The sequence below is a fragment of the Aegilops tauschii genome, chromosome 2, assembly GCF_002575655.3.
Source record: "Aegilops tauschii subsp. strangulata cultivar AL8/78 chromosome 2, Aet v6.0, whole genome shotgun sequence".
NCBI classification, from domain to species: Eukaryota; Viridiplantae; Streptophyta; class Magnoliopsida; order Poales; family Poaceae; genus Aegilops; species Aegilops tauschii.
Window position 1 is genome coordinate 167,748,040 of NC_053036.3, and position 15,167 is coordinate 167,763,206.

The following is a 15,167-nucleotide window of genomic DNA, read 5'->3' on the forward strand; positions in this document are numbered from 1 at the left end:
AACAAGAACAAACAAAACCTGACAAACAAAAACATAAAATATCCCAAAAACTTGACTGAAAGTATTTTTTTAAAAAACACTCGTAACTTTATTCCTACTCATAACAATTATAGATACACTGATGAAAATACAAGGTAACTCCTATGACTAAATATTACAATGAAATCTTTTTAAAACACATTCTTCGCGGTATCAATCTCTGATCAAAGAAATACTCCAAAAACTTCGGTAAAGAGGCTGCAATTGGACTGGAGCAACGATGTTGTCACTCTTTCACCCAAACGAACATTACCAATAATGGTTTTTTAAAGCGCTTTGAGTCGCCCATCCAAAAAGATGGGAAGCCTTATCAATGAACGCACTTGGGTTAGGAATGGTCTCCTAGAAGTGCAGGCCGTCGATTCACTATATCTTCACAATGGTATCGAAGAATGATTTCACCTTCACAAAGAATCAGGCTAACAAAAGAAGTTGACACAACAATATAAACTCGGCAGATCTTTCAGATTTGAATAATCGGATTCGCAAGGACAGAAAACTCTATAACCTCATGGCACCGCCAAAAGAACAAGAAGAAATTTACTCTCACAAAACTATGATGACCACTAAACGTTGATGAAGAGCATAAACGTCTTGAAGATCGAAGATCCCCCACCTCTCAGCGCCAAGATTGCAGCATGAGGCGAGGAGACCGTGTATCTAGATTTCTTTTTAGACAAGGCTAGAAGTATCTAGATTTTTTTTTTTGAGAAATGCTAGAAGTATCTAGATGCTTACCCTAACCTGAGGTCTTACATGGGCCGGCCCATAGAATGGCGCGCGGGCCCATAGAATGCTCCAAATCTCTAATCAGTTGCCGGGCTGAGGCCTAATGCAATGCAAGCATAGGCCACGCGGACTACGCGGACTACTGAACCGGATTGCAGCTCACTGGCTGGGGATAGACGGCGACCACGACGACGGCGACGGCAGCGACGGCACCACCCTTCCATTCCTTTCCTTCGTATCAACCCGAAATCCCTTCAGAAAGGCACCAACCACCATGGCGTCGCGAATGGCCACGGTGGTGCTCGCCGGAGCCCTCCCCGTACCCCCGCGCGCTCCCACGGCCGCGGCCGGCGGCACCAAGTTCGTCGTGTGGACGAAGCGCCCGAGCTTCCACCACGGCATTCGCTGCGGCGTCGCCCGTGCCCCGCGCAGCCGCCCGCAGCACGCCTCCTCTCCAAGCACGGCTGAGGTAGCTGCAACTCTTACTCCGAACCACGTCTTCCGAGGTCTCCGGAGGCCTTATCTCCACCTGAATGGTCTGGTTCAGGAGGGAGTTCTCGAGCTGCTCAAGAGCGCGGTCGCGGCAATTGCTATCATCGCCCAGATTTCCGTGGCGCTGCCGGCGAACGCGGTCCTCTACTCGCCGGACACGAACGTGCCCAGGACGGGGGAGCTCGCGCTGCGAAGGGCCATCCCTGCCAACCCAAGCATGAAGACCATACAGGTAAAATTCAGGATCGAAGTCGTGCTTTGCGTGTCCTGCGATTGAGCGTTGTCTCTCAGGTTCTGGGCGCGCATTTTTCAGAACTCGTTGGAGGACATCTCGTACCTGCTGAGGATACCACAGAGGAAGCCGTATGGCTCCATGGAGGGGGATGTCAAGAAGGCCATGCAGGTAAATTGACTCCCCTAACCTGACCTGAAGAACTATTCAGATTGGTGATATATAGAACCATGCGTTGTAAACCTTCTTACTGAACTACCTGAGCTCATCATCCAGAATCCCGATATATAGAACTCGCTCTGAATGCAGATAGCAACTGAAAACAAGGAGGCAATGTTGGCAAGCATGCCTGCAGAACTCAAGGAAAAGGGCTCGGAGCTATATATCACTTTGCTTGAAGGGAAGGTAAGTAATCTATGTTAAGAGAGAAGTGGCTTGGCTCCCTGCTCTATTGGAGCCTCAAATTTCAAAAAACTGAAAATAAATAAGTCACATTTTGAAGTTTCGGAAAATTCAGAAAAAATCTGACATATACACCAAGATTTTATCTACATACCTGTAAAATTTGACTGATAAATACATTTGTTTTTGCATCGGGATCGTTGTATGATATCTGAAGAGGGTGAAATTAAGGTTGTGAAACAAAAGCGAATTGTACTCCCTCCGTTCCAAAATAAGTGTCGTGGTTTTTAGATTACATGATAGCTGAGTTACATAGAACGGAGGGAGTATTAATAGATTACATGATAGCTGAGTTACTTTAGCATCTCTGCAGGGTGGTTTACAAACTCTCTTGAAATATATTAAGGATAAGGACAATGATAGACTCTCCGTAGCGCTTGCTTCTTCTCTTGATACTATTGCTGAATTGGAGCTGTTGCAGGTTAGTCGAGTAAACTTAGAACCATTGGTTTCCAGAAACTGAGAGCAGACTAATTCTGCTCAATTGAAGGTCTGATTACTTAAAGGGATTTTATTTTCTTTCTACAGGCTCCAGGCTTATCCTTTCTCTTACCTAAACAGTATTTAGAGTACCCAAGGTGATTTTCTGTTGGCGTCTCTAGTCTCCAAATGCATTTCATGTCATTTCTGTGATCAATTTATGTATGTAGACATGTTTTCATGCTTCATGTCATAATCACCAGCAATTCTAGATCCAACAACTGCCGCGAGTGTGGAACACTTGCAGGTCTGAAGATTAAAACTGATATGGAATTTGATCATTCAGGACATAGAAAACCATGTAATTCTTTTTTCGTTAGGGTAACTTAAGCATGAGAGAAACAAGTTAAACACGTATCTGCCAGAGCTGCTTGGGAAATAGGCATTTACTTTTATCGTAGCGCTGAATATTCACTAGAGAAGGGAATCACTGTAGGCAGCTAAAAGTTTATCAATATTCGGACGCTGGTTGGTTATTGCGTCCGTTTCCTTGCTTATATTTAATTCTCCGAGTAGAAATTCTCAGATACAAACACTTGCCTCCTCCTTCCTAATATGTAAGCCCCAATTGAATTTTGAGCCTAGGATCACGAATTTGAGTAACAAAATATGAGAAACAGTTGATACGGTACATGCCCGTTTGATTTTTTTATTTTTTTATTTTAGTATCAGGAAATGGCAAGAGAAAAAACACCTCACTTTCTATAATATTTGAAAATGATAAATTCCAGGTTGGCACCGAGCGATCAGAACATCACCCAAATAATTTTCCTTTGAAATTACTGAGGCACCATAAGAAAACATTGTCCGCTTATGATTAGTTATTAATGCATAAGCTATACAATATGTGCAGATTAGTAACAACGGATTCTGCAACTATAATCTTGGTTTGCATTTTATAATCCTCAGGGCGTTGGGACACTAATATTAGTTGTTTGGTTTTTCGCCTGATCTGTAAAAAAGATACATGTACGAAATTTAATTTAAATGACTTGTCATTTATAGGCTAACAGGAAGAGCAGTTGTTGAATTCACAGTTGAGAAAGGTGATGGCTCAACATTCTTTCCAACTGCTGGTGGTGAACCCAAAAGTGCTGCTACAATTCAGGTAGCTGTTTGCCTGATTGTGATATCATAAACAGTTGAGTCAGCATCTTGCTACCTTATCAATATGTATGCCAAGATAATGGCGGAGGTCTCCTTTTCCCTTCGCTGTCAGTTTCTACAATCACTTGTGAAATGTTTTAGTGGCTACTTGATAGCAAGGCATCCTCAAGTACACTCTTTTAACAATGATAAATAGGAACCATAACCTGGATAATGCCATGTAGACTTCGGGAGCATACACTAAATTTTCAGTTCTTTTTTCTGAAAGAAATCACAAATCTCATGTCATGACTTGGTAGTTAGTTCGTACTACATACAGATTTCAACTTCGTGATCCCCCCCCCCCCCCCCCCCCCCCCCAAAAAAAACATCGTCAATTTTATTGCACTCTTGTAGCCTGTGAGAAGCTTGTCCAACATCGTCTCGGATGGTTTGGGCATATTCAGTGCAGGCCTCCAGAATCTCCAGTGCATAGCGGACGGCTAAAGCGTGCGGAGAATGTCAAGAGAGGTCGGGGTAGACCGAATTTGACATGGGAGGAGTCCGTTAAGAGAGACCTGAAGGATTGGAGTATCACCAAAGAACTAGCTATGGACAGGGGTGCATGGAAGCTTGCTATCCATGTGCCAGAGCCACGAGTTGGTCACGAGATCTTATGGGTTTCACCTCTAGCCTACCCCAACTTGTTTGGGACTAAAGGCTTTGTTGTTGTTGTTTGTTGTTCTTCTTCTTCTTGTAGCCTGTGAGAAAAATACGCTTAAAGCAGCTAATAAAGATTTTTTAACTCCCATTCTTGTAATTTTCATCTAGACTAAGAATCAGCAAATGTCTGACGAGAACTTGAGGGTACATAGCTCATTCTATTATCTGTATGACAGATTAGATATCTTTAATATTTCAAAACTAAAATACGACGTGCTCAAGAGCTCTAAAAATGCACGTCCAGATAGCCTTAGTTACTATCTTTTGTCATGCCATGACTTGCATTAGTATTGTCCTCCCCAGAATTCCCCTAGAAAATCAGATTTGTGTGTCAGTTGTTGGTTTGTATACTACATGCAGGTTGTAGTTGATGGATATTCTGCCCCACTGACTGCTGGAAACATTGCGAAACTGGTAAGGTAGCATTACTCTGACCCCATCCCATCATTTCCTGCCTAGTTGTGGTGAAATTTACAAATGCAAAATAAGCAAATACGATTGTCTTTATATAAGGAATATCTGCCAGAGCTTCAGTCTGACATATGCACTACGCTGTTGTGTTCCAGTTTTTTGTTTACAACTACTCCCTCTGTTCACAGATGTAAGATGTTTTGGATATTTCAATATGGACTACATACGACTGAAATGAGTGAATAAACACACTAAAACGTGTCTATATACATCAGATTCAGAAAAATGTTAGAACATCTTATATTTGTGAATGGATGGATACTTGCTTTGATGTCTCAATAGAGTAAATTTTGCTTCAGGTTTTGGATGGGGCATATGATGGTGCAACACTGAAATCTGTGAGCCAGGCAATTATTGTAGACAGTGAGACTGGGAAGAAAGGGTATACTCTTCCATTGGAGGTCATGCCTGCTGGACAGTTTGAACCGCTATACAGAAGCCCGCTAAGTATTCAGGTCACTCATTCACACTACTTCAACAGTGAAATAATCATGTCCTCTATATCTTGACTTGTTTCCTTGGCTTCATATAATTTAGGATGGAGAATTGCCAGTCCTTCCAATGTCTGTATACGGCTCTGTTGCCATGTCACATAGTGAGGATTCAGATGAATACTCGTCACCAACCCAGTTCTTCTTCTATCTGTATGATAAGAGAAATGTGAGTAAGGCTACATGTTTATCCACTAACATAAAAAATCAGTAGGCGCAATCACCCAAATACATATTTGTTCTGCATTTTGTTGACTAGGTTGGATAAGTATATGATTTTGGAAGGTCTGGATAAGTATATGTGACTCAAGAATGCACCAAGTTTCTTCTCCTTTTGTGAACCATATTTGCTGTCCTAGGGTTGCTTTGTGCCATGTATGAAAAATTGTATAATTCTTTTTTTGGGGGAAAGGCCATCATGGCTAGCTTTATTAAATCAAATAAGAATTACATCGTTCATTAATTGACTAACTAAGAACCCTGGGGGTTCATCAGTCAAACCATCATCACACTTATTATAATAAGTTATATAATTCTTGAAATATCTATGCAAATACAGGCACTACCAAGGCCACTCAAGTAATGCAATAGTTATGAATGCCCAATCTCCTCTACCATCTGCTTCGGGGTTATTGCGCTGTCTAGGAGTAGAAGCATCAACTGTGTAAATAGTTTGATTTGTGATAATTTCTCTGTTGTTTGCAGTCTGGTTTAGGAGGAATATCTTTCGAGGAGGGACAATTTTCAGTTTTTGGGTAAGTCGCGACTTAATATTACACTCCCATGAATAGATAGTACTAGAAATGATCAGATATTATGGTCCCTAAAAAGAATTGATATCCTCCTGTGGATTAAAAGGAAAGAACTTCCGTGTGGAAACAAACATCTACAGGTATGCCACAGACGGAAGAGATGTCCTTTCACAGATTAAGGCTGGAGATAAAATTCGCTCGGCCAAGCTGATACAGGGCAGGGAACGCCTTGTACTACCGGCAGCAGCTTCAGCGCCAGCCCCAGCAGATCCAACGCTGGCTCCGGCAGAGAGCTGATACAATCAACCGGACGCACAGCAAACTGGCAGCATTCTTTCATTGATCAGGAGACAACCATTTTGTATACCAAGATCATGTAAAGTTGAACAGAGACAAAACATATATGTGTATATAGAGAGATAATCGTCGCACATTTGCACATGAAAACAATTCCGGTGTCTGTGTTGGTCATTGCACAATCCGAATAGAATGCATTTCTTGTTTCTTTTGATCTTTTCTATGTTTGTCAGGAAGTTGCTGCCGGCGTGCATCTCTCGCTGAGCCAGGCGAGGATGTCGCCCCGGACACGCTCGATGTTCTCCTCCGGCTCGCCGAAGAGCATGGAGTGGAGCATCCCGTCGTACATCTTGATGGTCTTGTCCTCGCTGGCCGCGGCCTCGTACAACGCGCCGCTGACGGCGGGGTCGGTCACCTCGTCGGCGCTGCCGTGCACGACGAGGAACGGGATGGTGACCTCGCCGAGGCGCGCGCCGAGCTCGTCGGTGGCGCGCAGCAGCTCCATGACGGTGCCGAGCCTGGGCCGGCCGTTGTAGCGCATGGGGTTGCGCGCGGCGATCAGGCGCTTGGCGGGCACCTTGACGGACTTCTCGATGAGGTCGGCCGTGGGCACGATGGGGAGAGTCGGCGCGAACCGCGACACGAGGGTGAGGATCTCCGGCACCGGCCAGCGCGGGCGGATCCGGTCGGAGATCCTGCACATGGGCGCCACCAGTACGGCCCCCGCCCACTCCCCCGGCGGCGTGCGGAGGTGGATCAGCAGGCAGATGGCCCCGCCCATTGACTCCCCGAACAGGAAGCACGGCAGCCCGGCGTGCTCCTCGCGCCGCCGGACGGACCGGAAGAAGGCGAGCAGGTCGGCGACGGCGACCTCGAGATCGGGGACGAAGGCCTGCAGGCCGTGGGAGCGGCCGTGGCCGGGGAGGTCGGCGGCGAAGCAGGCGAAGCCGGAGCGGGCCAGGAAGACGGCCGTGGCCTGGAACGTCCAGCTGATGTCATTGCCGTAGCCGTGGACCATGAACACGAGCGCCCTCGGCCGCGCGCCGGCGCCCCCACCCGCCGGGCGCCACGAGCGCGTGAAGAGGCGGCGCGCGCCCGCGTCGTCCGGCGTGGAGAAGTAGGACGACTCGCCCTCCGCGCCGTGGGCTGCGTAGTACTCCGCCTCCGTGGCCGGGTGCTCGCCCCAGAAGTTCACGGGCGCCTGCGTGTCTTCCTGAGTCATGGTGAGAGGCGCTGGGGGCGTGCGGGCGTTCGGATGGATGGGGAGGGGAAGTCGTTGCTGCCTGTTGCGTAGCAGCAGGGGAGGCCGTTTCACTCACGCTCGCGTTTTTGGGGCGAGTGGATTGGGTTCAGTTTCCGGGGTTGGTGGACCTGTTTGTGCCGTCGACCTGTATGGGCCGTGCTTTTAAGATCGGCCCGGGCATGGATTTTTGGCCTGGCACGTAAATAAAAAGATCGGGTCGGGCCTCACGGCCTTTTTATTCGCGGACTGGCATGGCCTGACTCGCGGTCCAAGTTGGCCCTTTTAGTACCCCTCAAAAAAAAGTTTTAGCACTGCTTGGGGCTGTTTTGGCCTTTGTAGAGCTTTTCGGCTTTTTAGGCAGTTTTGGCCATTTTAACCTAAAAGCAAAAGGCCTGAAAGGTCGAGACGGCCCAGAAGATCAAAACCACCCACAAGGCCGCAAAGCAATGTGGGCCGGCCCGTAGTCGTGTCGTGCCATGTTGTTCATTTTAGCTCGCGTGTTAGGCCGATCCTAAAGCTCAGGTCTTCGGGCTGGCACGACACCTTTATAAAAGGGTTACATGGGTTGTGTCGTGCCAGACCCTTTTATAGCCGTGTCGTGTCGTGCTGACCCGGCCATATGGTTAGGTTTGCTTTGATGAAAATATTGCTGACTATCTTAAAAAAAATCCATGTTTTTTTGCGGGTGAAAAAAAATCCATGGTTGGCGTCCGAGATGGGTGGCGGAGTGGTTGTTGGTGAGGGAGGGGGCGTGGCGGTGTGGATTGGGCGGCGGGGGCAGTGGTACGTGAGACGCCGGGGGGGGGGGGGGGGGGGGGGGGGGGGTTCTACGCGCCGTCTCGGCCGAGTATATTTAGGCATCACGGTCGGCCGGGAGTAAAAAAATTACTCAACTATTGCTTACTGAGGTTCGGCTAGTTCCGGTTTAGAGGAGAAAAACCACATTTATCCTCCTCTAAAGGTTAGGGGATTGGTTAGAGTTGCTCGAAATCATTCCTCCACATCTCCCGTAAAATATAAACTTTACTCCACCTGCAGATCAAAACTCACGCATGGTGCACGTACGCCCGCCTCTGACGATGACTCCATGCAGCGACCAATGACTATGGCCCCTTTCACCATACCTACCACCGACTACACCATATTTGAACTGGCTTATCTGATTCCCCGTCATCGTGTCCTACTCCTACCTCATCACCAAGCGAGCTAAATAAGGGGCTCCATCGCTGAACTGTCATTGGCACAAGTGTACACACCCACCCACGTTTCCGGTGCGTGCGTCCACTTAATTATTACGCTATCTTGGTGTACTCCCTGAGCTCTTCTGTCTGTTCCGTACGTCCCATGATTTTGGTTCGAGCCCTCGGCAGCAATTAACCAGTACGATGGCGATATCAAGCTTAATCGATCATGCATAATTCTTCATCATTCAAAAAACTTACTGAACTGAAACACATTACACTGGCAACAACAAACCAAACGAGACATGCGATGGGTGCTTCCTACGCAACCATCCATATCCCATAGACGACTACACGTACACTTCAATCAAACACGAGACGTCGACGGCGCGAACGCAGTCGCAGACACATGCATGCATCGGACATGCATGCATGGCCATGTAGCAGCAGCTATTTTATTATGGCAACCAAAAAGCTAGCGGAAAATGATTTATAAGTAGTAGGCTAGCTCTACCAAGTAGATGGATGGGGTGTAACGTGGATGATGGGCGTTACGTGGACGCGCTCGCCGGACGGCCGGCTCGACCCATCAGGGAGACTCGGAGCCGGGGCGGAAGGGGTTGGGAATCTCAAAGCCGGGGTTGGGCACCCAGGTGTCGTCGGCGCCGGGGATGAACTGCCCGCTGGCGGCGGCCGGGATGCTGTGGTCCAGCCCGCCGATGTCCGGGATGTAGTGGGTGCCCAGCTCGTACCGCCCGATCCCCGGGATCAGCACCGTCCCCTCCTGGAACGTCTCCGGCCGCTTCACCGCGTCCTCCGCGGGCTTCTCCGCCGGCATGTCGCGCGCCGCCGAGCCCAGCCCGGCGAGGCACGCCGCGGCCACCAGCGCCGCGAGGACCAGCAGGGACACCGACTTGCTGGCCATGCCGATTGCGTCGAGTGGCTAGCTACCTGTGATCGGGACTGGGGGTAGCTGAGTGAGCTTCTTGCTGTCTCGATCGCTGGCTGTTGCTTTCGTTGGTGGTGGATGGTGATCGCCGCGCCGAGCTTATATAGAGCGCGTGGCGTAACGGGGTGGAAGGGCCGGGAGGGAAAAGGCGGTGCGTTCAATTCGATCGTATGGATCGATCGATCGCACGGCACACGTTTGTTACTAACGCCGCGCCGCGCCGCGCGTGCGCTATTTTTGCCTTGCGTCGTGGGGACAACGAGCATATGGGGCGCGACGACGAGGGAAATGGCCGTGGACGACGGGCAAAGTGGACGTACGGGGCGGTTGAGTTGGTTACTTGTGGTAGTAGGGACCCTGTGTGGTTATTGTTCTGGTAGCTATGCCCGGGTTCCAACTACTCTGTCCTGCTCTTTAAGCACCGCTGCATGGGGGAGGCTACTTATTTCTCCTCTCGCTGTATATCTCTCTGCAGGCGCCATGCACAATGGGGAGTAGCTTTCATTCGATAGTAGGAAGTGTCTATTCCTAAATCGACATATACTTATAGTCGCAAGACTCACGAGGACCTATTTGTACTCAACCTTGAGTAATTGAGTTCTTACCCAGCAAAATTCATTTGTAACTTTAGTTGCGGAGATGCGCATCACTGTAAGTTACACACGATCAATACTTTTTATTTCAAGTCTGCATACCAGTGCATAATATGCGACTTTGGTGTTGCAAATGATCCTATTCGCCCCTTATTCTTGAGAAACCTTTAGGCCCCTTCCAGTGCTTCATCTTGTACAGGTGCTAAGGTTGCCTTGTAGGCAGAAAAATCTAGTGTGGCAATATAATTAAGAGGGGAGAGATGAGTGTGGTGACCCAGGAAGAAACAATGCTAAGTGTGAGAACCTAGGCAAAAGACTTAAATGAAAGAATCCCACCAATGCATAAAGAACTTTAGTTGCAAAATTATTAAATGAAGGATGCTTAGCATCAACAAGTTAAACACCCATGCATTGAGGGCTTTAGTTGCTAAAGTTTTTAATGTGCTTAGCACCTCATGTAAGCATCAATGCATTGGATGTAGCCTTAGAGCATCTCCAATAGATGGTCCAAATTTTGGCGTCCAAAACAGGAGATGTAAAATATGGACGCCAAATAGTGCGTTTTGGAGCTCCGAAAAATGCTCAACTCCAACAGATGGTCCAAACCAAAGATGTAAAAAACCGGCCAGCAGCTGCGCGAACACCTTGTGCGCGCGGTGGAAGAAGATGGCCGCCGGTTGGATTGGCTGCTGCGGACGGCTGCGGTCGGCGGCGGTGATGAGAGCTAGCTCGATGGGCGGCGAAGAGGAGTTCGGCGGCCGACGGGGAGGAGGTCGTGCGGGCTAGGTGCGACGGTCGTGCAGCCGACGACAGGGCCGTGGAGAGGCCCGCGGCCGACGGGGAGGAGGCCGGCGACCTACAGGGCAGCCGGACCGCCAGAGGCGCCGAATCCCACTGTGGCTGCCTCCCAATTCGGCGGCGCCCGGGCGGCTGCGAGACGGCTTCCGGCGAGGGAGGCGACGGGGGCGAGGGCGGCGGCGGGGATTCGGGGCAGTGACGGCAACGACGGGGATTTGGGCGGTGGCGGCGGCGATTTTCGGCCAACTGGTGTTCGGGCGGGCCGACGGGCGCGACTGTGAAATGAAATGAAGGGCAGTTGGGCGTTGGCGGACGGCTGCCGAATTTGGAGCAGTTGTATCTCGTGATGCAAATTTGCACCGTGAGGTGTTGTATTTTACATCACCGGAAGGCCGCAGTCTAATTTTTTTTACATATAAACCGTCTGTTGAAGCAGCGTTTTTTGCCCCACACGGTTCAAAAGTTAATATCCACTCTCCTCTTTCAAAATGGGTGCGGCGCATGCATGCATGCATGTCGATGGATGGGTGCATTCATGACGGTCAAATAAGGAAACCATTAATGGTAAACTGGTTCCTACCCAGTGCCTGCCTGCACACCAAATGGACAAATCGAGGATAATGACTGTACTACCCATATCTGTGCCCACAAGTTTTCCCAGCACCTGTGGGCCCACCAGTTAACAATGGAAGCTTCCGCGTCTCGCGGATCACCGGACCCTACCTGCGGCGCGCCATTTCGGTTTCGTCCACGCTACGCAATTCTGTCGATTCACCCAACGGTAGTTGAGCGCACGATACAGTACACGCACGCATTGTCTCCTACCTAAGCTGATACTTGTGGCGAACCGGCAAATGAACCGAGGCAGCTGGTTGGTTCGGAGCGCGGCCGCCAAGGAATGAAGCGTCAACAACAAACGCGGCCATAATCTGCATTTATTCGGGACGGTGCTCAGCTCAACCGAACCGTGCATGGTGCCACATGCACATGCACGGTGGATGTTAGGCCATGCCAAAGCCAGCCATGCATGAAAGTTTTTTTCAAGAATACGCAAATTGCATACTATAGCTTTATACGCAAATACAAGACAACTACCACTCGCTGCGAACAACGAGCGTAGCACAACTCCACATCTGGCAAGCCACAACATCCACACACTACAACACAACTACAACGCAACATAGCCTGCCAAAGACCGAGAGCCTCGCCGCGTCTCGGCCGACGTCAGTCACCTCCGAAGAACAGTAACTCCAGAAGAAGGCACCATCTTGGAATCACCAGCGACGACCGTACATTGCGCCGGAGCAGAACGATCAGGGCAACGGGAAACACCGGAGGAGCGCAACATAGGATCATCAAGTCTCCTGGCACGATGCTCCCAACAAAGGGACGACGTCGAAGACGCCGCCATCGTGTCGATCCAGCACAGAATCAAGGCTTTCGCCCGGAGACAGCTGCCAACCCCAAGCAGGCGAGGGGGATGGCGACACACTCGACGACGCCTCCAAGGAGGAGAACGACACCCACGGGTGCCATCGCCGCCGGCCCAGTCAGAACCGGACAGGATTTTCATCCGTAATGTCGCGCATCTCCACACCTCCAAGGTTACGGTCAGCATTGACCCAAATGCCTCGCACCGCCGTCACCGCATCAAATTGTCGTCGAAGCCGCACAGCCGTGTTCCTCCCCACCCGCACTACAGGGAGAATGCGGCCCAATCCACCAACCATAGCCAAGGAGCAGCAACATCCAACCATGCCGAGCAAGAGCCAGAGCCACCACGTCAGCTTTCACCCACACCAGGGGACTGCCACAGGAATGGATCTGACCCACGCCTCCGACCACTCCGGCGCCAACTCCTTCGAGGCATCACCGCCCGCCCCTCACGCGGAGGCGGCCGACCGCCCGCTGCCAGCCAGGATCTCCTTCCTGGCAGGGCCTCCTCAGCGACGCCGCCTCCATGGCTGAGCTCACGATGCCGCCACCGTCAGAGCCGGCACACCACCCTCCTCCACTACCTTGTTGCACACCTCGCCTGAATCCACCACACCGCCGCGCTCCCCGCCGTGCACCAGCGGCCACCAGCGCGAAATGTGCCGCTGGCCACCCCACCACCATGGCCGTGGGGAACATGGAACCATCCACACCTCCACCCCGACGGAAGGACAACAGCCAACCAACACCACCTGCAGGGCAAGGGACGCCCGCAACGGCCGTCACCCGCTCAAGGGACGACCCTGCAAAGCCACCGACACCCACACTCCAGATCGGAACCGAGCAGGCCCAGATCTGACCCGCCCCACCGCGGACCGCGCCTCCACGCCTGCGCCGCCAGGAGAAGAACGCCGCTCGCCATACAGCCCATCGATGGCCGGATGCACGCTGCTCGCCAGGGACCTCCTGGCCGAGCCTCTCTGCGCCGCCATGGATCTGGCCTGAAGCTCGCGCCGCCACCTCGAGACCACACCGCCGCGCCCGTCCTCCACCAACACACCGCTGCCCATGCCCGACCGCCGCCACCACACCGCTCCTCCACGTCCCCCGCCGCGCGCCGGCGAAGAACCGCGCCGCCGCCCGCGCCAGCCCCTGCGCAGCCCTGCGGACAGCCCGCCTCCTCGCGAAGGAGTAGCCATCCAGGACGCGCCGCCTCGCCCGCCGCCTTTGACGACAGGGAGCGGCCGCCACCGCCGGCGGCGGCAGCGGCCCAGGAGGGGGCAAATCCGGTGCCTCTGCTCGAGGGTTGGGGGTCCTCCGGAGTCGCTCGCGCGAGCGACCCGGGAGGAGCGGGAAGAAAGGGTTCCAGTGCATGGAAGTTGTGGTTGCATGAAATGCTGGAACTCCATCTTTCTTTCTTCGTCTTGGACCAGTGTATCCCGAGCATCGCCTCCCCTAGCTACTTGCATGTACTACCTTCCCGGCGGTGCCAAACTCATCGTGAGCGCGATGGACCATCCCTGTACGGTAAGTCATGCTATTCGAAAAGAAAAGGTTGTGATGTATAATGTGCGTCTGCAAAAGCCCATAACAAAATATAGAGTAACATCTTTTTTATGGAATGTGCAAGAGAATTGCGCGTCGCTTCATTATGATAGGAGGAAGTGGTAGGATTTACAAGAATATGGAATTGCGCGTCGCTTCATTGTGATAGGAGGAAGTAGTAGGATTTACAAGAATTTTGCTAGGGGCGCAGAGATGAAGCACCAACATCTACCCATCCACCAGGGGAAGAAGATTAAAACTGACTACTCACGCATTGCCCACACCTCTACGTCCTGTTGGCTTAAGGCGCCACAGAAGTAGCCACGATCTGCATTTACAGTCAATGGTTGTTGTAACCACGCTCACCGGAGACGAAACATTGTCAAAGACCCGCCTTCCAACCAGAGAGAGTGCATGGTAAGAATCACGAGAGAATTCAACTCCTTCCTGCGGGACGAGGGCGCGGCCAGACTTGTCGACGTCCATGAATCCACCATATCTACATGCGGCAAGCGGGTGAAACCTTCCCATCCCATCGATTGCAGCATAAAAAGCCAAACAGTTCGGGCAAGGGAGCATTAAACAAGAAGATGGGTGATGGTCTCCGCCCCCTGAAGACACAATGGGGCAGCAGGACTGATGAGGCTATCCTCTCACCATAAGAGGGTCCGAAGTCCAGCACCTGTTCTTGAGCGCTAGCCAGGCGAAGAACTTGAGTTGAAATGGAGCACGGGTAATCCAAACTTCACTCACACTGGGCATGCATGTGAGGCTGTAGAAGAATGCCCTATAAGCCGTCCTCACCGAGTAGGAACCATACTCCGTCCATATCCAACGGAAGGCGTCACACGCGTCGGACATCTCCAAGGTCTACCTCTGGATTGTTGGAAATATGCCCTAGAGGCAATAATAAATGGTTATTATTATATTTCTTTGTTCATGGTAATTGTCTATTATTCATGCTATAATTGTATTGTCCGGAAATCGTAATACATGTGTGAATACATAGACCACAACCTGTCCCTAGTAAGCCTCTAGTTGACTAGCTCGTTGATCAACAGATAGTCATGGTTTCCTGACTATGGACATTGGATGTCATTGATAACGGGATCACATCATTAGGAGAACGATGTGATGGACAAGACCCACCTTAAGCATAGCATAAAAGGT

The 15,167-nt window shown here is 50.8% G+C and overlaps 3 protein-coding genes across 4 annotated transcripts; 1 reads left to right on the forward strand and 2 right to left on the reverse strand.

Moving 5' to 3' along the window:
* The first annotated feature begins 900 nt into the window (after window positions 1-900).
* Window positions 901-6,404, forward strand: LOC109786113 (peptidyl-prolyl cis-trans isomerase CYP37, chloroplastic). Of its 2 annotated transcripts, XM_020344688.4 has the most exons (12): window positions 903-1,237; window positions 1,316-1,492; window positions 1,574-1,663; window positions 1,802-1,897; window positions 2,268-2,375; window positions 2,483-2,532; window positions 3,440-3,542; window positions 4,604-4,657; window positions 5,014-5,169; window positions 5,252-5,374; window positions 5,911-5,960; window positions 6,098-6,404. In XM_020344688.4, the coding sequence occupies exons 1-12, from the start codon at window positions 1,043-1,045 to the stop codon at window positions 6,252-6,254; spliced, it is 1,359 nt and encodes a 452-aa protein (XP_020200277.1). In that variant the 5' UTR covers window positions 903-1,042; the 3' UTR covers window positions 6,255-6,404. The 2 variants fall into 2 exon arrangements, with proteins under 2 accessions (XP_073364370.1, XP_020200277.1); XM_073508269.1 differs by lacking the exon at window positions 4,604-4,657 and having other exon boundaries at window positions 901-1,237.
* On the reverse strand, window positions 6,347-7,606 carry LOC109786114 (caffeoylshikimate esterase). Its single transcript, XM_020344689.4, has one exon. It carries the CDS (start codon window positions 7,474-7,476, stop codon window positions 6,484-6,486), a length of 993 nt encoding a protein of 330 aa, XP_020200278.1. The 5' UTR covers window positions 7,477-7,606; the 3' UTR covers window positions 6,347-6,483.
* Window positions 7,607-8,891: 1,285 nt separating this feature from the next.
* Window positions 8,892-9,712, reverse strand: LOC109786115 (putative cell wall protein). The gene has a single exon (XM_020344690.3). It carries the CDS (start codon window positions 9,601-9,603, stop codon window positions 9,268-9,270), a length of 336 nt encoding a protein of 111 aa, XP_020200279.1. The 5' UTR covers window positions 9,604-9,712; the 3' UTR covers window positions 8,892-9,267.
* Window positions 9,713-15,167: the final 5,455 nt, after the last annotated feature.

Excerpts from the sequence above, each read along its gene's own strand:
- LOC109786115 (XM_020344690.3), bottom strand. The coding sequence starts at position 9,603 with ATGGCCAGCAAGTCGGTGTCCCTGCTGGTCCTCGCGGCGCTGGTGGCC.
- LOC109786114 (XM_020344689.4), bottom strand. The coding sequence starts at position 7,476 with ATGACTCAGGAAGACACGCAGGCGCCCGTGAACTTCTGGGGCGAGCAC.
- LOC109786113 (XM_020344688.4), top strand. The coding sequence starts at position 1,043 with ATGGCGTCGCGAATGGCCACGGTGGTGCTCGCCGGAGCCCTCCCCGTA. Across the intron at positions 4,658-5,013 it reads CTGGAAACATTGCGAAACTG|GTTTTGGATGGGGCATATGA; the intron begins GTAAGGTAGCAT and ends ATTTTGCTTCAG. Across the intron at positions 5,170-5,251 it reads GAAGCCCGCTAAGTATTCAG|GATGGAGAATTGCCAGTCCT; the intron begins GTCACTCATTCA and ends CATATAATTTAG.